Raw genomic sequence first — 27,508 nt, 5'->3', positions numbered from 1 at the left:
AGGACTTCTCGTGGTTGAAATAGCATGATTTAGAGCATCAGATTTGAGTAAGACTCATTTTGTCATTTCTGTCAAGAATGCTGTCTGTCTGTGAGGGCTAAAGACAGCAACACACAATTCTGCAGACATTAGGCGCAGGGGCCATGGTCTAAACTCCTAGACCAGCCATTGGTTTCTCCATCACAGGATTTCTCAGATGAAGTGCAAGTGTGTGATAAAGTATTTGTGTGTTAGTGTCCTCTGGAATGGTTCTTCTCTTCTCAGAGCCAGCCATCAAGGCCTACCCGGCCTTCACTGTGCACACCACATCAAGACCTCAGCCTGCCTTCCACCTGCACTGACCCTGTCCACGCCACGCCATGCCACGCCATAGTCGTCTAACAACTTGCTTCTGTACTACTTTTTAGAAGTTTCTCTGTGAAGTATCTGTCTATAATTTTGTCCTGCCTGTTTCTAATTGTTAAATACTAAAGGTTTTAGTGCTTACGAGATATTTGCCCTGTTTCCCCAATCATATATGACCATCTGACCATAGAGTCACGTGTTTAGTGACTTTGCTCCTCCTTGGCTCAGTGGCTCGCTGAGGTGGGACCTGAGCCCTCTGGGAGGCTCTGCCTGACTGAAGACATTGGTGGGAAAGGATTTTCAAAAGAAACGATCTGTATTACACCTTTTCATGTCACCAGTCGCTGCTGGATTATTCTTGTTCGCTGGTGCTTTGAGATAGGGTCTCGCTCTGTAGCTACGTGAACCTTAGCACTCCTGCCTGTACCTCCCCAGGCTGGGGCCTTGGGATCTGCCCCACACCCACTGAATCCTTCTGATGACAGTTAGGTGTCAGATTGTTCTTTACCACAGAGGCCTTGCTGATCTGTGCTTGGATACAGGGGCAGCTATTGGGTGTAAAGGGTTTCTCACAAGTGTTTTTCCCACCACAGATAATGAAGCAACCTGCAATCAAGTTTGACCCAAAAATCTTGCACCTCCCAGCATATTCTGGTAAGTCATAGGCTCATGGAACCACTGGCCTTCATGCACTGGCGTACGTATGATCCTTCTGTACTTGCAGGAGGAGCGTCTGTGAGAGGGATAACTAATGACCTGTTTTCTTGGCAATGTTTTCAGGCCATGTCCTGCACACCAGGAGTCAACTGCTGATGCGTCTGTCTTTGCTAGCTGTTGGTTTTCCCCTGGGCTGGTGGCTGTCTGTGGGTGGGGAAGCTTCTGGGGTGTTGGGCCCATTTTCTTGCTGAGTGGATGGCGAGTCTCTGTCCTTCCCTGGGAAGGACAGTGAGATGTCTGTCCTGCATATTGCTGCTGTGAGTGCCAATGGTGAAGATTTGGGATTGTGTTAGAAGGACCAGGACAGGGAGAGAAAGTTGGGTGGCTCATCCCTGTGGGGATGGTTTCTGCTGATCGCTGCCTTTCAGCCCGTGAAAGCCTTTCCTGGAGTGAACCCCAGGGATTTTGATGGACTTCAGGTTGATTTGTTTTTTAAGATTTATTTTATTTATTATATATATTATACTGTAGCCATCTTCAGACACACCAGAAGAGGGCATCAGATCTCATTACAGATGGTTGTGAGCCACCATGTGATTACTGGGAATTGAACTCAGGCCCTCTGGAAGAGCAGTAAGTGCTCTTAACTTCTGAGCCATCTCTCCAGTCCGGGTTGATCTCTTTAGGGGGCCAGTCCTCCGCTGTGGCTCTGTGATTGGGACTAAATTCACAATAACAAAAGGACACACAGTTAAGAAGACACCAACTTAAAAGTGTGCAAGTCAAGCTCACACGTGGATTCAAACTAAGACAAAGCCAAGGAGGGATGTTTCTGAGGGACAGGGAGGCAGAGTCACAGTGTGGCCAGCACCAAGAGTCTTCCCACAAGCGGAGGGAGCAGAACTAGGGAGCATTTATAATCGAGTCTGTCTGTAGACAGATAAGCTGTAACCTCTACATTTAGATGCCATTTCTGGTGTGTGTCTGGTTTGTGTGGGAAGCCGGAGGCTGCAGTCCGTGTTTGGCCAGCCACCCTCCTGACCTGGACGTGTTTAGCAGTCATTTTACCAGACTTGTTAAAAATGTGTGTAGATGCGTGTGGTTATAACTGCATGAGTGGGTGGGTGGGTGCACATATAAGTGTGAGCATGTTTGCCAGAGGATGGCCCCCAGTGTTATCCTTAGACATACAGTCTACCTCTTCTGAGGAGGGTCCCTTGGTCTCAGCTTACTGACTAGACTAGACTGGCTGGCCAGGAAGCTTCCTGCCCCCACCTCCTGAGTGCCAGGACTGCAAGTATAACTTTTTATGTAGACTCTGGACATCAAACTCATGTCCTCATGCTTGCGAGGCAAGCTCTCCCAGCTCTCTGACTTGAAAGACTAGTGTTACGGACAGCATTACTGTCATTGTTATGGGCAGCATTGCCATTGTTTTAGCTGTAGTTCACTGACATGGCTAATCTCCTTGGATAGAGGAGTGCATCTCCTCAGAGCGGGGTGGGTGCCTTTCATGTTGATACTGGCATGTCTTGTCCTCATCCTGGCCCTGAGTTCTGTGTTGTTCTGCTTCTCACTGGATGTCTGCTCAGTCCTTCCCACCTCACACACACACTCCTTCTGCTCCTCTGCCTCCTTCTCTCCACAGTGGAGAAGCTGCTGGCCCTCAAGGACCAGGACTGGAGTGACTTCCTGCAGCAGCTGTGCTCCCACGTCGACTCCAGTGAGAAGAGCACAGGGGCCCTGCGGGCCAAGCTGAACCTCCTGTGCTATCTGTGTGTGGTGGCCACTCACAAGGAGGTGGCCACCAGGCTGCTTCACTCCCCGCTGGTAGGTACTGCAAGGTGGATGAGCATCCCAGGGACCCCACCACTGTGGCAGCCTCTGCATTTCAAAGACACATGAGCAAGGGCTCGGGGCTGAGTGAGGCGAGGCTCAGGAGTAGGGTAGCTCCTCAGCCTGTACACAGCACAGGACAGGCAATAAAAACAAGACAAGGACCAAGCCTTTTGGTTTTTGTGGTGGAGCGGGGGACCCCAGGGCCTTACCCAGGCTAGGCCAGCGCTCTACCACTGAACCACATCCCTGACCCTAGTTCTTACTTTGAGCCACTGCTTTGAACATGTTCTGTAGCTTAGTCAGATCTTGAACATATAATCTTCCTGCCTCAACTTCTCAAGTTGCCAGGATCATAGGCCTGTGCCACCAGGTCCAGTTGGTTACAACTGTAATGTGGCTTCATTGCAAAGAAAAAAGTGATTTTTTAAAAAAATGAAAACTATATTCATGAAAATTCTAGAAAATCATCTTCAATTCCTTCCTTGAATCAGTTGTGTGCATACTGATTTTGAACTGTGGACAGTTGTTAAGTGTTGACCGGCAGCCATGGTACCTGTCTGTAAGGAGGCGGGACTCTGTGCTGCTGTGAGCTCAGGTGGCCCATGCCAAGGTTTCTGATGTAGTAAAGGACACAGAGCCTCACAGCTACCACTTTCTGTTCTCCTGAGATAATTCTTCCTTGGTGTGTCTCACTGGTACTGCCAGGGTTGGTAGGGTTCCTCAAGCCTCTGGAAGTTGCAGCAGTGACTTTCTATTGAGCCCCTGAAGTCAGCATGAAGAAGGTTCAGTTCACTTTGGTCCTGAGTCGTTATGAAGGTTGCTTGTGGGTGTCTGTCGGGGGTGGGGAGTCAAAAATTAGACAGTATTTAGTAGGAGAAATCAAACATCTTATTAATTTTTTAAAGATTCAGTGCGTGTATGTCTGTGTGTGTGTGTGTGTCTGTGTGTGTGTGTATGTCTGTGTGTGTGTGTATGTCTGTGTGTGTGTGTATGTCTGTGTGCATGTATGTCTGTGTGTGTGTGTATGTCTCTGTGTGTGTGTGTGTGTGTATGTCTGTGTGCATGTATGTCTGTGTGTGTGTGTATGTCTCTGTGTGTGTGTGTGTGCGTGCGCGCGCGCGTGCATGCACACGTGTACAGCAGGTGTTCTTAGAGGCCAGGAGAAGGTGTCAGATGCCCTGGAGCTGAAGTTACAGATGATTGGCGGTTGTAAGCTTCATTGTGGGTGCTGGATATTGAACCTGGGTCGCCTGCAAAGCGGCACCCACTCGTAACTGCAAAGCTGTCCCTCCAGTGCCCGCTTCTTGCTTCTTACTTATGTTCATCTTGCTGGCACGCTCACTGGCTGAGGTTACGTCTGTCAGTGGTCACCTCCCTGGTGGGATTCTCATGCCAGTGTGTAAAGTTCCCTGTTAATTCACGTGCTTTGGATGTTGCTCTGAATAAGTCTTACATTTTGATGTTTTTCTTTTTTAAATTCTAGTTCCAGTTGCTAATCCAGCATCTGCGAATAGCTCCAAACTGGGATATGTAAGTAACATTCATATTTTAAGGTGTATTCTTTGTGATTTTATAGTTATTGCCAGACACCTCATCACAGTTCCTAAGTCGTCCACAGTGAACCTGAGGTAACCATGAGACATAGTTGAGCGTAGAGATGTGAAGTAGCCACTGCCTGTTGTTCCAACATGGAAGACCATCGCTTTTCTGAGTGTCCATTGTGAGATGGACCTGCCTTTGGGGGTTTTGTCCCTGTTTCTGTTTCCTCTGTCTTCCTGCTGTGGCAGGAGCTTCCCACACTATTATGGGGACTGTCATGCAGAGAGGTCATGTATGGGGGCTGCTGGTGGAGCTTGGTCACGTGGTGGAACCGTTTTCTAGGAGGCGTCTATGTGGGAGGCAGAAGTGTAGGGTTGGGACCCCCAGATCAGCCCCGCCAGGCAAATTACATTCACTGAGCCTCAGTGCTCTCATCTGTAGAGTGGGGCTGTGTCCTCACCTACTCAGTAGATCCTTGGCAGATTGTGGGGCCAGGAGACAGTCTGGTGTACCATGGGGAAGGTCACTGTCACCTTGGAGATTTATGATGGAACTCGTAGCTGATGAGGCTGGTATAGGTGTGACAGCAGTTTCTTCTCCATGCTGTGAGATACGAGGGCACCTGCAGAGTTTGTGAAAGGCTTTAGAGGGAAGTTTTCCTTGTATCTTCTTTCTGCAAAGGGAACAGGACTGCAGGATAGCCTGGAAAGCGCTGCTGTTTGTTGGGTGTCATTTCCTGGTCTGCAGCGCCCCCTGCTGACATGAAAGTGCTTCTGTTCTTTTTTTTTTTTTTTTGGCCTGCAAGATTTTAACGCTCAGTTTTCACAACCATCTTCCAATTTTATGACTTATAGTAAAATGTATTCGCCTTTAAAATGTGCATTACTTAACTGTCCTTCGTACTCCTTTTCAATCTTATAAAAATTGATCACTGGGGGTTTTTACCGAAGTAATGCTCTCTCTACACTGAATTGCACAGTCTTAAGAACAAATGAAACCCACGATATTTTGATAACTCGATGTATTTATAAAATGAAAATCTCACCCAAAATACTTTCCACCGGAAAACAAGGGATCTACTCAACATACACATGAACTCTGGTAGACTTCGGTGTAGGCAGGTCATGAGAAGGGAACTTGCCCTTATTCCCCAGAGCCAGTCAGCTTCGAAGCCAACTGTTAAATCATTTTACCTGAGCATTGTTGTGTTGATGGCTCACGCTTCGTCTCCTCCAGCCAGGCTCTGAGCCCTTAGCAAGGTTCTGACTCATGGTTGGAAGTTTGGTCAGAAGCGTTTGGAGCACTGGCCATGGGCACACCTGCCCAGCGGCTGAGGCTCCACATACAGAGACTGCGCTTGTCAGGTGGTCCATACCCTCCTCAGAGTCACCGAGCCATGTCTCCTCAGGGAAGAGTTCTGAACAGTGTCAGCAGCTTTGAAGCCGGGTGACTAGGAAAGACCTTAGCAAGCTTGTTCCTCCACGCTCCTGAAGCCTGTTCCTGACGTTGGGGCCGCTCTGGCAGCACCCATGAAGGGAGTGTCGCACACACCCATGGCCATGGTGCAGCACCCATGAAGGGAGTGTCGCACACACCCATGGCCATGATGCAGCACCCATGAAGGGAGTGTCGCACACACCCATGGCCTGGTGCTGTTCCCTAGGCTGGGGCAACAACACACATGGTCTTAGTGTTATTGACAACTTGAGGCCATTTCCCACACTCCTGTCCCTGCCTGCCACATCATTGGGGTACAAGGTGCACACATCACCATGTCTGTCTTTTACATGGGTGCTGGAGCTTGGCTCCAGTGGCTTGGTTGGGCTTCCCTCTGGAGTTGGCATGTCTTTTTGGTCTTACTTACTTTCCCATTGCTGTGCTAAGGCACCAGGATCAGGCAACATAGAGAAAGAGAGTTTATTTGGGACTTACACCAGCACAGGGTTAGAACCTACTAGCATCATGGTGTCAAGCTGACAGGCGTGCGGCAAGACCAGCTGAGAGCTCACGTCTTCATCTGCAGGTCGGAGGCAGAGAATGCTAACTGGGTCTGGTGTGGGTTTTTAAAACCTCAAAACCCACCCCTGTGGCACACTGCCTCCACTAAGGCCACACCTCCCAATCCTTCCCAAACCGTTCCACCAACTAGGGACAAAGTATTCACACATATGAGCCTAAGGGAGCCATTGTCATCCTGACTACCACAGGCCCTCCCCAGCCCTAGTGTAGGAAATCACAGCCTTGGCTCCCTCACATGTCTGTGTCCTCCTCAGTATGGATCACTCGCTGTGGGGTGTCCCAGCCTTCAGGGAAGGCCTCTTCCCAGTGGCTCTCAGGAGGGCAATTGTCCACCCCGCTCTGTCAGCCTCATCTGTCTGGGTCACATGCGGTTTCTGTTCCACTTCCAGCTTTCCTTCCTTCTTCCCTCCCTCCCTCCCTCCCTCCCTCCCTCCCTCCCTCCCTCTCCCTCTCCCTCTCCCTCTCCCTCTCCCTCTCCCTCTCTCTCTCTCTCTCTCTCTCTCTTTCTTTCTTTCTTTCTTTCTTTCTTTCTTTCTTTCTTTCTTTCTTTCTTTCTTTCTTTCTTTCGGTTTCTAGTTATCTTGCAGGTCAACAAATCTCTCATGTCAGTAGACTCCCGAGGGTCTGTGTTTAGTCAGCTCTCATCAAGGAGAGGGATTTCTTGTATGTTTCCTTTTGTGGGACTTACTTGATTGATTGTGGTTTAGATTTTTTTCTTATTTGACGTGTAAGACACACAGAAGTAGCCAGGCATGGCAACACTCACCTGCAATTCTCAGGAAGCTGAGGCAGGAGAGTCAGGAGTTCAAGGCCAGCCTGGGAGCCATGTCATGAGATTCCCATCTCAAAGAACCAGAGAGGCTTGAGGCCTGTCAGGCCTGGCTCTGTTTCAGGAGGTAGGACACACGTTCCTGGCCACACTTCTAAGTCTGACTTGTTTCCTCATGTGAATCCCATAAAGGTTTTTCCAAGAACAGTGAGAGTTCAGATCCGAGCTCCTCACCATGTTAGTTTTCGATGAGAAAAAAGTTTTAAAAATTATTTATTATTTCACAATTTCATAGATGTGTAATGCACTTTGGTTACATCCCCTCATTGTCCTCTCCCCCTCCCCCTCCCCCTTTCCCACTCTCCCCCCACTTACTCCAATCCCTCGTTTCCCATCCTACTTTTTTGTCTTTTTCCAATGAAAGTTTTATCAATGTGACTTTTCTATATTACTTTCTTCAAATCACTCTGACGCATTGCTTAGTAGTTTTTCAACATCCAATGAGGCTATCAAAGCCACCTCATTAAAACTAGTGTTTATTGAGATTGAAGAACAGAGGCTGGAAAGATGGCTCAGTGGTTACCAAGCACCGGCTGCTCTCTGAGGACTACATCTGTAGCTCCATTCTAGCGAGTCTCCTGCTCTCCCTGAGCATTGCATGCACAGGGTGCATGTGCCTACATGCAGGCAAAACACATAAATATAAAATAAAGGAGAAAAACTAAGCAAAATAAAAAAGCTTTCATAAAACTTGTCATTGTAAGGTTTTCTATTCTCCAAGTTTTTTCCTTTAAAGATTTATTTATTTATTTTATGTATGTAAGTACACTGTCTCTGTCTTCAGACACCAGAAGAGGGCATCAGATCCCATTACAGATGGTTTTGAGCCACCATGTGGTTGCTGGGAATTGAACTCAGGACCTCTGGAAGAGCTGTCATTGTTCTTAACCCCTGAGCCATCTCCTCAGCCCTATTCTCCAGGTTTTTAAAAACCACAAACCATCTAAACTCTGACACTGTGATTCATGTTCTGTATGCACAAGAGGGGGAGTTTCATAGTTTATGTGAGTGTGTATGTGCACACTTCAGTGTACATGTGGAGGTCAGAGAACAGCCTTCAGGAGTCAGCTCTCTTCTTCCATCATGTGGGTTCCAGGATTGAACTCAAGTCTTCAGACTTGGTGGCAAGCTCCTTTACCCACTGAGCCCTCTTGCCAGCCCCACGTCACCATCTTACAGCTGACTCAGGTCATCATGCGTAGTGGCTGGTAGTGGTGGCTGGTAGTGGTGACTGATGCCGGTTTGTTTCTTCTCTCTAGACGGTCCAAGGTTGCTCGGGTGGTCGGCATGCTGGCCTTGCACACAGCAGAACTTCAGGAAAGCGTGCCTGTTATTGAGGTGATTTCTTCATTACTGATGTGTTATACATGTCCAGAAAGAATGCTTTTGATTTTATAACGTAGCACACGCAGCTTTCATTGGCCTCCACTTAATTGAGATTTGAGGGAATTGTGCAGTTGTAAGACCTTGGGACCCTCCTTGGGCTCTAACTCGTAGTTCAGCTTCATGTGGAGTTCGGCCTTTTGTTGGAGGCAGCGGAGGGAGGCACCAGACTGCTCAAAGCATGGCTCATACTTAAATCAGACCCTTCTGGGTTTTCATGCTGAGTTTAATATCTTCCCCCTTGTCCTGGGACAGCAGCTCCCTGACAGGTGAGCCTTGTGCCTGAAGGTTCTCTGTATGCTGCAGACATTTTCCAGAATCAGCGTCCTTCTTCCCTGCCTTATTTTGGTGCTGGGAGTCTCACTGAGGGCTCCCACGTGCTAGGCACACACTGGTATTAGAAGGGTTTGCTGGGTGTGGTGGCGCATGTCTTTCATCCCAGCAGAGGCAGACCTGGCCTCCACAGGAGCTCCAGGCCAGCCAAGGCTACATAGTGAGACCCTGACTCAAAGAACTGAAAATGGGGAAAAGAAAGGGGACTCTTGGCTTGTGCAGTGAATGTTACCACCATGTGGCTGCCTCTGTGATGTACAGTCCAGGCAGGCTCATCTCAGTTACCCTCCAAGATGTCTGCAGGTAGATGTCACAGGAATGACTGGGGGACGATAGGAAGCTTCCTTTGTTCCCATGGGATCTCCTGCTAGGGACTCTCTGTGTTATTGGCTATCAGAAGTTCCCCACTGAAGGAATTCCCTGGGGTCTGTGCAGGGGACATCTTGAGTCACCTGGGACCTGCCCATCATCACCCCTGGTGACAGACTTGCCTCACTCCTGCTCCACACCTGTTGGCTGGTCCTCTCAGTGCTTGTTCTTGCCAGTGCTCAAGAGAAGCTCATGGCCTTCAGTGTCTGGGCCTTACTGTAGTTAGGCTCAGGCCACGCCTCCAGACAGGCCACGCCCCCAGGCTCCTCTGCCTTCAGTTTTGCAGCTCTGCTTTTCTGTGTTTATTAGGATGAGATGCAGGGGACTGGGAAACAGTTTTTCTCACTCCCTGTTTTACAATTTTCCATCATGACTTTATTTTTGTATGTAGTGTATGTGTTTGTACATGTTAGGTGCACATGTGTGTGGAAGGGCCAGAGGTTGATGTCATGATTCTTCCACTGTCCTTCCCACCTTGCCTTTGCAGATGGGGTCTCTCCCTGACTGTCTGGACTGGTTGGCCATTAGCTTGGGGATTTATACCTGTGGTGGTTTGAATAGGTTTGGTTCCATAGATTCATGTGTTTGAATGCTTGGCCATAGGGAGTGGCATTATTAGGAGGTGTGGCCTTGTTGGAGGAAGTGCGACACTGTGTAGGAGGGCTTTGAGGCCTCCTATGCTCAAACTCCACCCGGAGTGGAAGAGAGCCTCCTCCTGGCTGCCTTAGGATCAAAATGTAGACTTCTCCATTCCTCCAGCCCCATGTCTGCCTGGACGCTGCCATGCTTCCTGCCATGATGATAATGGACTGAACATCAGAAACTGCAAGCCAGCCCCAATGAAATGTTTTCCTTTATAAGAGTTGCCTTGGTCATGGTGTCTCTCCACAATAGTGGAAACCCTAACTAAGGCAGTACCCAAGCCTGTCTTTGTACCTCCAGTACACAGAAATGTTTGACTGTGTTTACCTTTTATGTGGGTGCTGTGGATCTGAAGTCCGACCACACGTTTGTGTAGCAGATAGTTTTCTCACTGAGCCACCTCTCCAGCCCCCATATTTTACAACTTAATAGAGTATTGACAACAGTTGGAAATACCGTATGCAGTTCAAATGTGTTAGAGATAAGCACTCTCCATGCCTGGTCACTGTGACACAGCTGTCTCCAGTTGTCAGGGACAACCTACGCTGGGAACTTCAGGTGCCAGCCATCAGCTGGTCACCAAACTCAGGCTTCCTGACCTGCCACGTGCCCTGCAGAGCAGCCCTTTCTAGGGAGAGGCAGATTGTGGCTGTCTGAGTGTAGTCCTGAACACGACAGACAGAAGGAGTGTGTATGTAGCTGTAAGGTAGAGACTGTTTTGAAGTAAGCACACTTGGAGCAAACTCAACTTTGTTGAGTAATGGGGGGTTTATCTGTATGTTGAAATAGCTCTAGATATACCTTATTGGTACCGTGGTGTGTGTGTGTACTTTAAAAAAAGACAGGGTCTCTTTGTGTAGCCCTGGCTCACCTGGAGCCCAGGCTGGCCTCGAACTCACAGAGATCTGCCTGCCTCGTCCTTCCAAGCACAGGGATTATAGATGTGTGCCGTTATGCCGGGCTCTGTGCACATTTTAAATTTTATTTCTATTACGTACTTTAAAATACTTTTGTTGTAAGCAATTGCCTGTATCAATTTCAGTAGCCACTAGGGGGCAGTCAAACACCGAAGAAAAACCTGGTAAATTTGACAGTCTCTTCAACCTGGAGGCCTCTGGCTCTACAGCTTAGCAGGCACAGGAATGGGTCTCGTCTTCTCGCAGCGTCTAGGACTTTCTCCTTAGTATCATCTGGCAGTGGCATCGGCCACAGTTTCCATTTGAAGGTTAATTCCTGGCAGCCTTTCCAGAGGAGGGCAGACTCAGCTGCCTGCGTGATTTGTGGGGATGTTGCCGCGGGGCCTCAGGTTTAGAACTCTTGAGGTCAGGTCTTTGAAACTCATTCTGACCTATCTGGCTTCCTCTTACCTCTTACCAGCAATGGTTGTCAGAACAGCGCTGACCAAGCTTCCACTGTGAGTGTTTGAGCATTCTTCTTTGACTTTTTAATGTAATGTCCTCAGAAGAATACAGGTTTAACATGCTGACCAGTCAAGTCCTTGTGGGTCTTGTGTGCAGCAGCTCTTCTGGGTACCATTTAGTCCCAGGGAGGCAGTAGATGCTGAAGGATGCTGAACATGTAACTGTGAGCCTCTAACCCAAAGGCCCAGGTTAGCCCTTTCACTGACGTTTTCTTACACTGGAGAATGACAAGACAGAAAAGTCAAGTGTGAAGGCTGAGGCGGTTCACTAGTCACTAATCACTAATGTCAGTTCTTCATTCCTGTGTCCCACTGCTGCAGCTCCTCTGTGTCCCACTGCTGCTGCTCCTCCTCTGTGTCCCACTGCTGCTGCTCCTCTGTGTCCCACTGCTCCTCTGTGTCCCACTGCTGCTCCTCTGTGTCCCACTGCTCCTCTGTGTCCCACTGCTGCTGCTCCTCCTCTGTGTCCCACTGCTGCTGCTCCTCTGTGTCCCACTGCTCCTCTGTGTCCCACTGCTCCTCCTCTGTGTCCCACTGCTGCTGCTCCTCTGTGTCCCACTGCTGCTGCTCCTCCTCTGTGTCCCACTGCTGCTGCTCCTCTGTGTCCCACTGCTGCTCCTCTGTGTCCCACTGCTGCTCCTCTGTGTCCCACTGCTGCTGCTCCTCTGTGTCCCACTGCTGCTGCTCCTCTGTGTCCCACTGCTGCTGCTCCTCTGTGTCCCACTGCTGCTGCTCCTCTGTGTCCCACTGCTGCTGCTCCTCTGTGTCCCACTGCTGCTGCTCCTCTGTGTCCCACTGCTGCTCCTCTGTGTCCCACTGCTGCTCCTCTGTGTCCCACTGCTCCTCTGTGTCCCACTGCTGCTCCTCTGTGTCCCAGCTGCTCCTCTGTGTCCCAGCTGCTCCTCTATGTCCCACTGCTGCTCCTCTGTGTCCCAGCTGCTCCTCTGTGTCCCAGCTGCTGCTCCTCTGTGTCCCAGTTGCTCCTTCTCCGTCTCCCTGCTGCTCCTTCCCCTCTCTCTCCTTGCTACTACTACTTTTTATTTATTTTATTTTATTTTTTTTTCTATTCTTTTTTTCGGAGCTAGGGACTGAACCCAGGGCCTTGCGCTTGCTAGGCAAGTGCTCTACCACTGAGCCAAATCCCCAACCCCTTCTTTTTTTTTAAAAAAACTATTTCCTCTTCTTTTCCAGAATTATTTATTTTATGTATATGAGTACTCTGTAACTATCTTCAGACACACCAGAAGAGGGCATCAGATACCATTATAGATGGTTGTAAGCCACCATGTGGTTGCTGGGAATTGAACTCAGGACCTCTGGAAGAGCAGCCAGTGCTCTTAGTCTTAACTACTGAGCCATCTCTCCAGCACTCCTTGCTGCTACTTCTCTGTCTCCCTGCTGCTTCTCCTTTGCCTCCTGGCTGCTCCTTCTCTCTTTCTTTGTTTTCTCTTTCTTTCTTGCTGGGGTATTTTAAAGAAATAATATCAGTTTACTCATAGTTATGATTTCGGTAATTTTATTTTTATTTGTGTGTATTTGTGTACCTGTGTCTGAGTAGAGATGTTGTTAGAGGTCAGAAGGGGGCTTTGGATCTCCTGGGGCTGGCATCCAGGTGGTTGTGAGCCACTTGGTGTGGGTACTGGGAGCCAAACCTGAAGCTTCTGCCAGAGCAGTGGGTGTGTTCAAGGGCCGAGCCATCTCCCAGCCCATGCTTGGGCCCCCCCCCCTGCGCTTTGCACAGGTCCCCCTAATTTCCTGCCTCAAACTTCTGTGGGGCCTGAGCTGTGTCACACTTTGGGGATACTGCACTTCATACACATGTGAACTTGGTTTCCTCCACAGGTTTTCTGTGTAGCACTTATTATTATATTCTTATTACATTCTGGTTATAATGTACTTCTCTAGTTATGGAAGTATAGCCATACAAATCTCCCAACATCTCCCTATAGTAAAACCAAGAAATGACATTTGGAAGTATAGGCTAAACGTGACAAAAAGACTAAACGTGCACAAGAAAGGGAAGGAAATTCTCAAAAGTCACAGCGGACCTGACATGTGGGCCTGAAGGGGCTGGGGCAGGCCAGGCTTGGAGCCTGAGCTGGGTGTGATGGGTACAGCCTGATGTGGCTGATTCAGTGAGCTTGTCCTTGGAGTTTTCTAGTCAACATGCCTGATTATTTTTTGTTGAAAATGTGTACAATTAGCTAATTATACTCCAGTGAATCTGGTAGGGACAGGACACACAGATATTGAAGGCCAGAAAAAGCATGAAGTAAATAGACAATAATGTATTTCATTAGTTCTCTGAGAATGTCATACATTTCTAGCTTCCAGCCTCAGCTTTGTCTCCCCTTCTCTCTCAAGTCCCATAACGTCCATTTTGGGCAGTCCATGGACTAATGGGTGTGGGGCCACGCCCTGCAGTGTGGTCAGCCTACCCAGGGGCCACACCCATAACGAACAGCAACTCTTCCAGTCCCCAAGACCACCATTTGTCCATAGCTTCTGAGTAGTGGGGTGGGGGCTGGTGAGCCCCTCCCACTCTAAGCCAGAATGCTGACAGGCTTGACCCTGTGCAGACAGGACAAGGTGTGAGTCCCTGAGAGCGGTGTCCTGTCCTGTCCTGTCCTGTCCCATCCAGTTCTATCCAGTTCTGTCCTGTCCAGAACATACTGCTTTCCTTGGCCTTCCCTTACAAACTCCCTGTCCTGTCTTCTTTCTCCACTTTGCCACAAGCCTTGGAATTAAGTGCGGTATCCACTGCGACAATGAAGCTTCTCTGGTGAAGGCAGGAGCTGCACTAAAGTGAGGCTACAAAGTTAAGTGTTTAGGAGGCCTTTTGAGTCAGTATCCTTTAGCAAACTAATAGTAGTAGGTTCACTCCCAGGGCCTGTGAGCTCTCCACCATGGGTTCTTGTCCAGATGTGCAGAGGGAGGTATGTATTTCCTGTGTGTGTGGATCCGGCTTCAAAGCCAGTAAAAAAGTGGTTGGCTGTCCCCTAACATTCACGCCACCATTGCACCCTCAGGCGTAGCTCCCCATGCCAGCTGTTATTACAGTCCAAGTGTTCACAGCTGGGTGAGACTGTGACAACCCCATGTTCCCAGCAGCCCACACAGTACTTCTCAGTACCATGAGTTCGACATGGCAGGAGGAAGCTTCCCAGTCAGCACTGATTTGATTTCTTCATGTCCTGTGACCTGTGCATGTTGTCTTCGGCCACAGGCTCTGATGGGCAAGCAAAAGCAGGGGCCATCAGCCTGTCCTGGTGAGCAGATGCTCTATCAGGTGAAAGGGCCCAGTCAGTCTCTTCTGCACTTGTGCATATATGTTTATTCCAGTACCAGTGAGACTTCTGACCTCTTTCCACTTCTCTTTGGGTTTTCTGGGAAAAGATAAAGCGAGCGTCGAATCACTACAGTTTTGCAAACGTTCTTAGTCTCTGTGTGTTCTGAGCCCCAATGATCTTGTCACTGGGGGACTGCTACATCCAGGGTCACTTTTGCATTACATGTCCAACAGGAGGTAATTCTTTTTTTTTTTTTTTTTTTTTTTTTTGGTTCTTTTTTTCGGAGCTGGGGACCGAACCCAGGGCCTTGCGCTTCCTAGGTAAGCGCTCCCTAGGTAAGCGCTCTAACCACTGAGCTAAATCCCCAGCCCTAGGAGGTAATTCTTACAATGTGCACTTCTTAATTTCTCATGTGGACTGTGAGTTTCACTCTTGGGTTTGTGGCTCTGCCTGAATCTGCTGACTACAGTCGCCCGGGCCGTAGAGCTCCTGGGTTGTGTTCTCAGAGCAGCATCAGAAGGCATGGGAGTCTGAATGCAGGGTCCCCAGAGCCTCACCAGCCATTGCATTTGATGCTTTAGTAGATGGAGAGTGACTCGGAGGTTGAAAGATCTGCCCAGACACTGTAAAAACAGATCTCTGAAGCAGAAAAAAAAATGCAATTTAAAACAAGCCTCTTTTGTAGTCCCACTGTTTGAGGAAGAGTTGAAGTCCAGCCTCTAAGAATATGATGACGAGTGGGTGGTGCAGGCTCCCTTGCTCCCCACCTTACAGACTCAGAGCTGCAGTCTTGATGTGAGTGGGGGTCTTTGTGCTGTAATCTTTAGATGATTGTAACATCCAAGAGACCCAGTTTTAATAACATGACAAGGGAAACTGGGCTTCATTGAAAAACATTTCTTGGGTGAGCCGGTGTGTGCCGTTCCCAATGTGTCACTGGGGTAGGAACGATGGCTCAGCAGGCAGAGGTGTTGCTGCCAAGACCGTCAACCCCAGTTTAATCCCCAGGACCCATGTAATGGAAGGAGAGGGCTGGTTCCTGAGAGTTGTCCTCCAGCCTCCGCATGTACACTGTGGCGCGGGCACCCTGATAAATAGTAAATAAATGTATAACCCATACCTCTGTGGAGCTCTCCACATCACTGTGAAGCCTGGAATCTGGGAGAGGAAATAGATTCCCCCTACCCTCTTCAGGCTCTCTGTGTGTGGTGAGAGGAGGGCAGGAAAGGCAGAAGGTTCAGTGTCTTTCTTGGGTATAGCTGTGAAGAGTCCTGACCACAGGGTCCTGTCCTGGTATAAAGCAGCTAATGATGCTGAGAAAGTGGCTACTGCAAGGATGGCCTCTGCAAGGTGTGAGGCTCCATGCGTGGTCAGGAAGAGAAGACCAGAGGCCAGTCCTGCAATGTGGACGTGGCACATGGATACATTGTCCTTGGGGACACACACACACACACACACACACACACACACACACGCACACGCACACGCACATATGCATGTGTGTATGTGGGTTCACAGGTTGGAGGTCCGAGGAAAGCTTGTTGGAGTTCTCTCTACCACTGCTATCCTGGGGATCGAGTGCAGCTCATCAACCTGGTGGCCACTGTGCCATCTTGCCAGTCTTGAGTAGAAGTAACTGAAGTTAAAATGGAAAAGCTAGTACTTTGGGAAGTTGCGAAAAACCTCAGTTATTCAAAGCAAAGGAACCTGTTCTCAGGTGAAGTGCACAGAGCAAGTGTTCCTATTCCTATCAAGAAAGGCTGGATGCAGGCTCTGGTGGACACTACCCTTTCTGTGGGTCTCAGGGACTGATAAGGGAGAAAAGCCAGAAAGCAAACGTTCCTGCAGGGGACCATGTCAGTCAGAGCCTCCCACCCATGGTGAGGTGGGAATGAGACTCTGCAGCCAAGGTGAATACACAGGGCTGACCTTCCAGGGCAGTGCCCTGAGGGCCGCCCGGGGCGCGTGGAGGCCCATCACCATTACTTCATGGTCCATGATGGTAGCGGTGGGGTGGGAACCCAGAATGAGTAGCATAGAGGAGGTGGCCATCTGGATGACAGGACTGGCCTAAGCTCTACCAGCACGAATGTCTGATCATTCTGTCCCCTCCAGCATCAGAGGGCCCTGATGCCATTAAGCCTGCTCCCTGCTGGAGCCACAGAGGTTCCGGGAGGCCTCTGTTCTCAGTCCGTTAGACATTCAACAGAGGCAGTTGCCAGGGAGCATGATGAGGCCAGTGCTGCTGAGCACGGACTTGTTTCCCATCTCACAGAGGCAGCCCCAGGCTCCCGACGACTACGTCTGCTGCCCTCTGGTGGCCACTCAGGGGAAGCACTAGAGTCTGTGCCACGTGCTCTCACTGAAGAGCTCCCTCCACACTGCTTCCATTTGATGTCTGTTTAAATATATTCAAATGCAGGATGCTGTAAGCTTCCGACCCACTGGCTCAGCTCTATCCCACAGTCCATTTCTGTCTCATAGAGGTGTTAATCCAAAGTTGTGGGTCTCAGGGTTTCCTCTCCCCACGATCCTTTTGGGCCCCCTTGTGGGAGGTTTGCAGAGATGCAGCCTTCTGATCACGGATGTCTCCCTGTGACCAGTCCTGTTCCTCTGTAGGGCTGTGGAGAGAAGAGGTATCCATGCAAGCAGTGGCAACAGATACCATGAGAATGTCAGCCACGCACAGACAGCGAGGTACTCTGCTTGGCTTGGTCTTAGGAATACATTATTTTTGAAAAACAAGATTTGTAGTTGGTGCATGGATCAACCCAGTTCCTGTGCCCTCGAGGCAAGGGGCATGCTTGCGGACTGTGTCCTGGACTCTTACCCCATTCCAGCCATACTGAGGTCACTGCTGCACCCTGCCCCATGTTATGTAATAGTAACGGCCAGCGCATGGCTGCGTTCCGTTTTATCCCTCTGACTGCTGATTGCCACATGGAGAAGGGCTGTGGAAGGACGATTGACAAACCCTGGCTGGGTCCTGGCGTTAGAGCTCTCCACAGGCCATATGCAGTGTCTCCGTGGTCAGTAGTCAGTTCTAGTAGCATGGTGTGCATCTCGGCACCCAACTGGCAGAGCAGCCTGCGTGCGCTGCAGCTGGGGCCGCTACATAGTTCTCTCAAACCTGGGAGGTTCACCAGTGATCGGTGGGAGGATGGAGGGTGTCTCCAAACCCAAAGGGCTGGACCTCCTAACCACTGTAGGCAGTACATGCAGTAACTTCTCTTACTGTAAACTTTCTGTTCCTTAGTTTCATTTGTGCTCCCCCCCTGTTTGTATGTGGACCACCTGCATGCAGTGCCTGCTTAGGCCAGAAGAGGGCATCACATTCCATGGGACTGGAGTTACAGGTGGCCTGAGCCACTGATGTGGGTGCTGAGGACCACACCTGGGTCCTCTGCAAGAGCTCCAAGTGTTTGTAACCACTGAGGCAGCTCTCCAGCCGATTCCAAAAGGGTGATTCTTGTGTGCTCCATACTGTGGGTCTCTTGAGGTCACTGCCAATGCCACACACCATGAGAGCCTTTTCAAGGTCTGTCTCTCACTGTCTGCCATGTGACACAGAGTCCAGCTCACCAGGTGCAGCTAGCAGAGTGTCACCAACACAATGGGATGGATTGGTGTCCTGTGTGTGACCAGATGATCCAGGGTCCTCCTGGGTGGACATAGCAGGACACCTGACAGGGAGGAAACAATGAAGTTCACTGTCAGTGTCTCCCAGTTCACCTCTAGCCTGAAAAGGCTGGGTCCCTCAGAGTCCTTCTGGCTGGTGCCCCCCAGGCCCACTTCTGCAGGGTGCGTCTGAGGGTGGCATGGATGGCTGCATCCCAGGGATAGCCCAGCATTTCCAGCTGTCTCAACTTCCAGGCCAGAGTTTCTCCACTTTGGTGGCTCATGAGAGTTCTGGGTACTCAGAACAACTCTGCCAAGGACGTTCCCAGACTAGCTAGGACAGACAAATGAGCCCCAACACAGTGTCCCCGGAACCTGGGGTCACCGGACAGCTGGCTGCAGCGCACATTATCGGGCCTTAAGACAGGCTGTGTGTTTGTGAATTCCCAATGACTCCCATGTGGGCTGAGGGAGGCTCTGGAGATCCGAGCCTCTGAGCCCAGGAACCGGCCGACCTCACTGCCCCTTGTCCCTGGCTCAGTCCCTGTCGTGGAGGGAGAGGTTCTACGAGTGGATGTGCATTTGACTCCTGTTTGGTTAGATTCTTCGAGGTGCGGATGGGTAGGCAGGGATGATGACAGACGGCAGACAGATGGACATTTCCCTCACTGCTTCCTTTAACACCAAAGAACCCTTGTCTCTTAGTGCCCTCTCTTACAGGATGGCCCATTTCTTATTCATACAGCCTTGGGGTCCCATCTTGATGTGGATGGTCTGTTTGATAGCGCACTAAGGACAAGCCCTGGGGTTTGTTTCTAGTCCCCTTTCAAAAGTCATTTCAAAGTCACCAAGATTTACCACCATCCTCCCGAGTTAAAGCATCCTGTGTGCACCAACCTTCCCTGTTCTATTTTCTCTCTGTCTGTCCTCCCATCTTGGTCTTTGAAGTTTCTTGGTTTTTTTTCTTTTCTTCCCCTTCCTTCCTTCCTTCCTTCCTTCCTTCCTTCCTTCCTTCCTCCCTTCCTTCCTTCCTTCCTTCCTTTCTTCCTTCCTTCCTTCTTTCCTTCCTTCCCTCCTCCTCCTCCTCCTTCTTCTTCTCCTTCTTTTTGCCAGCTCTGTCACGAGTCTATCAGATTTATCTAACCTAAAATGATCTCAGTAAGAGGATGTTTAAGTTATTTTGCTGCCATTCCCTGGAAGTGGGCACAGGGATTTTGACACAGCCTGTTCGTTTACAGGACAAGGTTCACAGTGTTTAGAAGGCATTTTTATTATCTGTTTTGCTATGCGGTCTCAGATGTGGATTCAGGAGGACCTCGAGATGCACTGCTGGGGGTTTGGAGTTCATTAGGAGTTATTAATGCGGGGGCAGATAGACAGACAGCAGTGTGCTGGCACTCTGAGGACAATTGAGGCCCCAGCACCAGAGCATAGCAGTGGCTTGGAGGAGAGGAATTAGGATTCACGACAGAAGCGGGGTTTCTTCCATCTGGTTCTGAGGATGGGGGAAGTTTGATAACACAAGCCTGATGCTGCTGGGGTTCTTGGATTTCCAGGCAGAAGGCAGGAAAGGGGGCTGGAGGCAGGACGTGTGGCCACCGGTGCCCCCTCGGTGTCTGCTCACCTCCCCAGGTGAGAGATCCTGGAACCAGGAAGTCCTTTAGCTAGGGGCTGATGGGCAGTGTCTCAATGGGAGCCTGTGCTGTCTGTGAGGGGAAGGGCTGCAGCCAGGGCAGCAGCTGGGCTCTGGCCTTGCTTTCTTTCCTGTATGTGTGTGAGCCCATGTGGCATGAGCATGGCCAGTGGTCGAGCTCAGGTAGGCAGTCATGAGAGCAGCTAACCCGTCTCACCTTCCCACTCTGCTTTCTGATTTACCTCAGTCAACAGGAACATGCTTTCCTCTTCGTTACTTTTAAAAAAGGACCCAGTGTTTTATATGGAGGGGTGTTTTGCTGTATGCATGGACACCATGTGCATGCAGTGCATGAGCAGGACAGAAGAGGGCGCCAGATCTCCCTGGAGCTGCTCTTACTGACAGTTTTAAGGGGCTATGTGGGTGCTGGGAATTGAATTCCTGTCCTCTGGAAGAGCAGCCAGTGCTTTTAACCACTGAGTCACCTCTCCAGTCCCCTTTCTTCCCTTTTTAATATTGATATTTTTCTAAAATTTAAAGATAAATGGAAAACCAATAACTTGATATTGCAGAGATGTTGTTAAATTAAATTCATGTTAACTTTTTGTAGGTGGCATGCGAGGTTGCCTGGGTAACTCATCAGCTGTGTGTCTGCTGACTGTAATTTATGGCTTTAAAAGCTCACAGCATTAAAATGGTCTCAGTCTCTGGTTTCACTCACCACCACAAACCCGAGGGGATTGTGAAGGAGAAATTCTGTAAGTTCCAGCAGCAAGCTTTGGGACCAGAAAACCTAACCTGCTTTTTGAATGTAGGATACCTTTGATTTTTATGAAAATGAGTCTTTTAATTCGAGGCTGTTGTTGACTTTCATGCAGACATTCTACAAACATTGGACACACTCCGTCTGGCATCCCCCAGTGGTAGAACCTTGGGATGTCAACCTATGACCACTAAGGAAAGCGGACTTGAGGGTCCCCAGATCCTTGTGTCTATGTCTATCTTCCCATGCGTGCTCGAGTGCCATGGCCACCAGGCTTGTCCCCATCTCTCTGCTTGGTCCTTTTGAGAGAACTGCGTGGAGAGCATATGGTACCGCAGCCTTTGGTTTCTTTTTTTTTTTTTTTTTTTTTTTACGGTTCACAGACTTTATTGGTTCAAAAATGAACAGCAAAGAAAACGTTAACTATCACTCCGGGGGCGTCATGTAGACGTGAAGGCCACCCTTTGAAAGCAGCCTTTGGTTTCTTTTCTGCAGCGTAATACTCTGTGCTCTGTCTCCCCGCTCTGCATTATGAAGCAGTTTCCATGCACTTTGTGCAGAGTGTATTTAACCGTTAGCCCTTTGACGGACATTTGGGTCTTTTCCAGTTTTAAGAATTACAAGTAAAACTGCTAGAATCAGGCTTGTTTCTTCTTGTACAAATAGCTCTTTGTAAATTCCCTCTTTAGGGTCAATGTCCAGCACAACAATCAACACGTTGTGAAATTTCTCAGTTTATTTTTGCAGTGCTGGGGGTTGCACCTGTCACCTTTGCATGCCATGCAAATGGCCTTCCACTGAGCTACATCCCAGCCCTTGGCTTTTGACTGGCCTTGAACTCATGAAAGTCCTGCTTCTGCCCCTACGTGTGTGCTGCAGTACACTCTTTATCTTAAAGGAGCTGAGCTGGTTTGCCACATGGCTGCCCCGTTCACACCTCACTGTCACAGTGTGGATGACATGGCTTCTCACCACCCAGAGCTTTTCATGCTCCCTCTGAGTTTTAGTTCTGAGAGGCGTGGGGGGACCTCATTTGGAGTTAATTTGCATTTCCCTGATTTCTGTGGTGCTGAATTTGCCAACTGTCTGTCCTCTTCTGTGCATCATCTGTATGCCTTCAGCGTTAGATTAGCCTTTCTTAGCCCTGGACGGTGAAGGTCCATGTCATGTCCGCTCCCTGGGTGGGTTGTAGTTTATGTTTAAGCCCATGGTCCATTTGAGCTACCTGTTTGTTCAGGGTGTTGGACTAAGGATGAGGTTCACCTGTGTTTCCTGGTAGCTGGTAGCTGTCTTGTCTCACAGGCTGACTGTATGACCCTGGGTCACTATGTGAGTTTGTCATGTTGGTCAGGCATTCTCTTGTGCTCTCCCTCCATCCTCATGTGAACATCTGCTCTCCCACAGTGAGCTCTCCTTCTGTCTCTTAAGGTCATGGGGTGCCAAACCCTGCCTCTGTTAACCCCCATGCTAGTCTGCGTCTCAGCAGCCTCACATCAAAGTGAGACCATGGTGCGTTTTGTCTTCTGTGTCTAAGAAGTGGGCCTTGAAGTCCAGGACTGTGACTGTGGATTTGCTTTTATATTTGTTTGTTTGTCTTGAGAAAGGGTTTTGCATTGTTTACAGTTCTCTTACTGGGGATTCACATTTAGGATTGGTGTGTATATATGTGTGTGTGATAGGTACATACACATATATGTGTATATGTGTGAATATTTATGTATATACATGTTTATATATGTATATTATATATAAACATGTATGTATATCCAGGTCTGTGTATGTATATGGTATATTTATGTATGTCTATATGTATGTAAACAATATGTGTGTATATGTATGTATTTGATGAATAGACTTCTTTACTATCATGTAGAAGTGTCCCTTGGTCTCTAGCAGACTTTGTTTTGTTCTGAAGTCTCTGTTGTCAATGCAGCCATCATTGCTTTCCGTTCACCCCTGCTGCTACATAATTTCTCATCTTTCACAGCCAACCACCAGTTACATCAAACTTTTATGTGAGTTTCTTGTAGGCAGCTTATATGTGGGTCATGCTGTGTTTTAATTCTACTGTTCCAGTCTCTGTCTTTTACTTACTGTATTTATGCCATTTACACTTGAAGTAATTATTAAAACATGTGATCCTATGTCTGACAATTGACTTTTGTTTTTCGTTTGTCTTATTTATTGACTTTATTTTATTTTTGTTTCCTTTTACTACTTTCTTGGAGTTTGCTGAACATGCAACTCCATTTTCATTTTTTTTCCCTTTGGTGTTACTAAATTCTTCTCTTGTGTAGATTTTGTTTTTAGTAGTTGCTCTTAGGTTTTTATTTCAACATATCATAGTTAGTGTCATTTTACTAGTTCAAGTGAGGTGTAGAAAATTCCTCCCTTTTAAAACTGTGTCTTTTATGTAATTATCTAAAACATGTTTTCTAAATATATCAGAGCCAAGTTGTACTTTTCTAATTTTTGCCTTAGAATCAAACATAATACATAATGTATAAGAGAAGGAAAGCCCATTTGCTTCACCTCTGTTTTGCCCCCTTTCTCTTGCTTTCCTCCCTACATTGCAAACTGCCTTATTTCGCCCTTTGCTTTCTCTTTAGAATTATGTACTCTCACCATTTTAAAGTATAATTGTTAGAGATCAACCTGCTAACTTTGTAGATAACAAACTTCTGAGCACTGCCAGTTTCAGAGGATTGAATGTGGCACTTCATGACAGTTGGTGACGATGACGAACTTCCTGCTGGGGCAAGCACCACAGCTGTGTGATTTCCTTTAACAAGCACTTTGGATATATATTACACATCATGGTACACCCTGGTAATGGAGTATTATGTGTGAGCAGGAAAGAATGGACCATCAATATGTATAATAACACAGGCAAATCTCAACTATAAGAATGCAAGAGACCAGAAAATAAACCACACAGGGTATGGCCATATGTACAGAGACTTTAGAAACTATGACCACAGACTAGTGGCAAAGAGAAGACCATTGCATGGGACAACCAAAGGACCATCAAAGAAACACTGGGAACTGAGGATTGCTCAGATGTACACACATTGCAAATGTATTTCATTGCAGACACCACAGGGGCCAGCGATTTGGCCCAGTGGGTAAAGGAGCTTGCCACCAAGCCTGATGAACTTGAGTTATATCCCAGAACCCACAGTGGGAGAGGAGAATCAGTTCCCGAAAGCTGCCTTCTTCATGAGCCGTGGGATGTGCGTGCCTGCACGAGTACTTCACCCTGATGAAATAGAAATACGAACACAGTTTATTGCTCATCAATTGTCGTTTGAGGGTGGCTGTTTAAAGGTGTCTTGTTAGCCAGTGTTCCCAGAACATAGACTACTTCCAGGCACCCTGAAGTGACGTAATATATTTTCTCTTGTTGCAGGCGATCACACTCTTAACTGAATTAATCCGGGAGAACTTCAGGAGTGGCAAGCTGAAGCAATGCCTCCTGCCCACCCTCGGACAGCTTCTCTACCTTGTAGCTACCCAGGTGAGGCTGTCTGATGAACCTTGTGCTGTTGGAAGAACTCTGACACTCCCTACTGAGCCCTGATAACCTCCCACAAATCCCACCTCACTTCTTCCCTTCGCATAATTTAGGGCCTTAGGATACTGTCCACTCCTGAGCAGAGAGCTTGGGCAATCTTTTTGCGGCTCTCCATGTTCACATGCTCCTTTGGCATAGAAACCTCTTCCTCCCAGAGTGTTTGTTCCTTTGGCTTAGCAGAGTATCAGCCATGTTTTAAAATGAAGGGACTAAAGTCCTTAAAGCCCTCGGTGGGTTGTTGTGGTTTAAGTCCTTCAAGCAGGGGAAGATGCTGGTCTCCCACTGTAAGAACTCCACCTGGTTTAAATGAGACACTACCTCGTGCAGATATAAACGTGACTGTGGGATCTTTTGATAGCAGATGGTGAAGGGCATTTGGAGTTAGCTGTGGGTAACTAGTGTGTTTTAAAGACTAGTACTAAGTGGACATTGATAGATTATGGGATAGTCATATCTTACTCTTGTGAGATTTATATATTCTGACAGGTTTCAAAAGGCAACATTCTTTCTCTGTATTTTTAAAGTTTTTGTCTCTTCAGCTTCCATCCGTATCTAGCCTACCTTGCCCTGCTGTACCCTTGTACCTTTGCACTGCACCCCCAGCACCTGTGCACTGCACGTCCCCCCCAACCTGTGCACTGCACCCCCCAACCTGTGCACTGCACCCCCCAACCTGTGCACTGTATCCCCCAACCTGTGCACTGCATTTCCTGCACCTTTGCCCACACTTTCTTCTATTTGTGCCGTTTTCTCCCATGACACCTGCTTTTCTCTCACAAGTGGACTTGTACAGCCTTTCTTGGCTCCTGCGTGGCCTCTGGTGAGGCATCTGGTCTGTGGTTCCACACCTCTCCCCCCTGGATTTTCTTTGTATCACCCAACTCCATTTGATTCGTTTATTTTCTTTAGTATATATTTCTCTCTGTTATTTATTTAGCAGTGTCTCCGCCACATGACTGTTGTTTAGAAGTTTCGGATCAAAGCACATGTTAGTTAAGCGTCCTGTTGGGGGTTGGGTGCATAGCACATCTGAGACCCAGGGCTCAACCCACAGGACCAGAAATGAGTGAATAAATAAGCCAGTGAGTCTACAATAAAGGAATGCAGATCGTGTATGCAGGCCCCTGAGGTGAGCAGGGAAGGAGTGAGGAGGCTAGATAGACACAGGGTGAAACGCCCATTGACCCAGACGTGTCTTGATCCTAAGGAGCAAGGAGAAGTCCCTAAGGTGCAAGATGGACACTTGGTCCACTCTGGTTTAAGTGAAGGGACTAGATGGAGAACAGGGATCCCCAGGTTCATGAGGATAAGCCAGGGATAAACTGAGGGCACAGCCGTGGGTCTCTGAGGAGGGGGAGCATCACTGGGGCCAAGTGAAGCTGAAGGTCTAAGGCACATGATGAAGGAGAACACATTGGGTGGTGAAATCGAAGTTACTGGTGATCTGGGGCTGGGAGATGGAGAAGTGGCTCAGTGGGCCAAGTACTGCCAGGAAAAGTGAGGACCAGAACGTCCATCCTCAGAAGCCATAAAGGTGGGCAAGCTGGCTAGCAAGGCCAGCTGGCTCTGTGAGCTCTGGGTTCCAGTGAGAGACACATCATCAATGCACTTCTGCAGACAAGAAAGATGGCAGCATCACCCTATGCTGTCACACACACCTGAGTGGATGTGAACACACACACACCACACACTCTACACTCACACAGCAGTAGCTGTGCCTCAGCACTAGCTGGCTTGCACAGTTTTACTTGGAGTGGGGATGCAGAGTCAGGCAGAGTAGGCTGAGGAGACTCAGAAGCCAGTAGGAGGTGGTTGTATAAGGGATGAGGGGGCGGGACACGTGCCCGCTGTAGCCCAGGCTGGATCCTCTGCAGAGGGAGACAGCGAGCCCACTGAGGTGGAGACAAGACTTAGTGGAGAGAAGACATACTGTGTCCAGGAGCCATAGAGAACAGGTTGTTTGTTACCCGTGGGCCAGGAGAAGGCAGGATGGGAATGAAGCCAAAGGGAAGGAGTGGAGTGCTGTCCTGTCAGGAGACGGCATCAGGAAGAGTGATGACTTCCACCGTGTGTGGCAGGTGCATAGTGGCCTTGGTTATTTCTTTCTCACAGATTCTCCAAGAAGGGGAGAGTTTACCAAGCAGTGGGAGGGTCACAGGTTAGAGATAGAGAAATAGAGATAGTTGGTCAGAGAAGCAGAACAGCCAGAGACTGGAGGTGACAGTGCCCCACTCATGCCTCTGTGACCCGTGACCTGCAACTTGTGACCTGTGGCATCCCCTTCTCCAGGGACCCTGTTGTTTGACCTCAGGCTTGGAGAAAGCCTTAGGCTTCCCAGCAAGGGCAAAACTATGGCCAGAAGGGAAAAGTATTTCAAGCTTTCGATGGAGTGGAGAATTTTAGGCCAAGTGATCCAAGTGGCTGGGGCAGGGGCTCTGGGGAAGGAGGAGGGAGGGCTGGGGGCAGATACACTGGGGTCCCCAGGGCCTCTGTCTTCATCTTGCAGGTACGTTTTTCCTCCCTCTGCTTCTTGTCTGTTTAAGGGAGAGTGGTCCACCCTAGTTTGAGGCTGCCAGAGCCCGGGCTTTTGCCATGGTAAGAGTTGAACATTCTGCATCTTCCCCTCACTCCAGATAAGTGATGCAGCTCGGTGGGCTGAGGGCACAGCTAGCCGTGTGAGGGCCTGCTCAGCACGCTATGCAGATACTGTGTGTGCACACGGCAGTAAGAGACCCCGGGTCAGATCAGAACGTCAGGTGCCCATGGTGCTTTCAACGGGACCTGGAATGCTTCAGATGTATATGCATGAAAGTTTTTTTCTCAAATAATGACGACCTTTGTGGCACTGCCTTCACCGTCTTTCTCCACCTTCATTTTTTTAGGAAGAAAAAACCCAGCACTCCAGGGAATGTTGGTCTGTCCCCCTGGCTGCATACACTGTGCTTATGAGGTGCCTCCGGGAAGGGGTAAGGTACCTTTGCTGTCCTCTGTAGGCCCAATAACTGCAGTAGCCCTCCAGGCTAGGAGTGTAGCCTGAAGCAATGCAGGCTGCTTGTCTGCCAGTGTTGCTCCTGAATTTAATAATCCAGGCAGGCTGGTATCCTCATTCATCTAAGCGCCTGGTTTAAAAGACGACGGGAAATGTGAACAGTGGAGCCTGGCCATCTTCTGTGCAATGCTGTTAGTTATCCCGCCTCTGTCCAAGAGTTTGCTATGGCAGCCCAGCAGGCAGGGTGTATGCAGAGCCTCCCTGAG

The 27,508-nt window shown here is 48.9% G+C and overlaps 1 protein-coding gene across 9 annotated transcripts in view; it reads left to right on the top strand.

Annotated features, from left to right (window-relative positions):
* Positions 1-27,508, top strand: part of Ulk4 (unc-51 like kinase 4) — a 295,125-nt gene that overhangs the window by 20,310 nt on the left and 247,307 nt on the right. For 8 of the 9 annotated variants that reach the window (XM_039082734.2, XM_039082731.2, XM_063265850.1 and 5 more), the window contains 6 exons: positions 939-999; positions 2,651-2,832; positions 4,325-4,371; positions 8,488-8,566; positions 24,089-24,196; positions 27,136-27,219. In XM_039082734.2, coding sequence (XP_038938662.1) covers positions 939-999; positions 2,651-2,832; positions 4,325-4,371; positions 8,488-8,566; positions 24,089-24,196; positions 27,136-27,219 — 561 coding nt within the window. Of the gene's footprint in view, positions 1-938; positions 1,000-2,650; positions 2,833-4,324; positions 4,372-8,487; positions 8,567-24,088; positions 24,197-26,732; positions 26,849-27,135; positions 27,220-27,508 lie in introns of those variants that run through there. The other variant, XM_039082737.2, reaches the window with a different exon arrangement.

The sequence above is a fragment of the Rattus norvegicus genome, chromosome 8 (genome assembly GCF_036323735.1).
Source record: "Rattus norvegicus strain BN/NHsdMcwi chromosome 8, GRCr8, whole genome shotgun sequence".
In the NCBI taxonomy this organism is placed as follows: Eukaryota; Metazoa; Chordata; class Mammalia; order Rodentia; family Muridae; genus Rattus; species Rattus norvegicus.
Note: the sequence above shows the minus strand (reverse complement) of the source record. Positions and strands in the feature narration are given on the sequence as shown.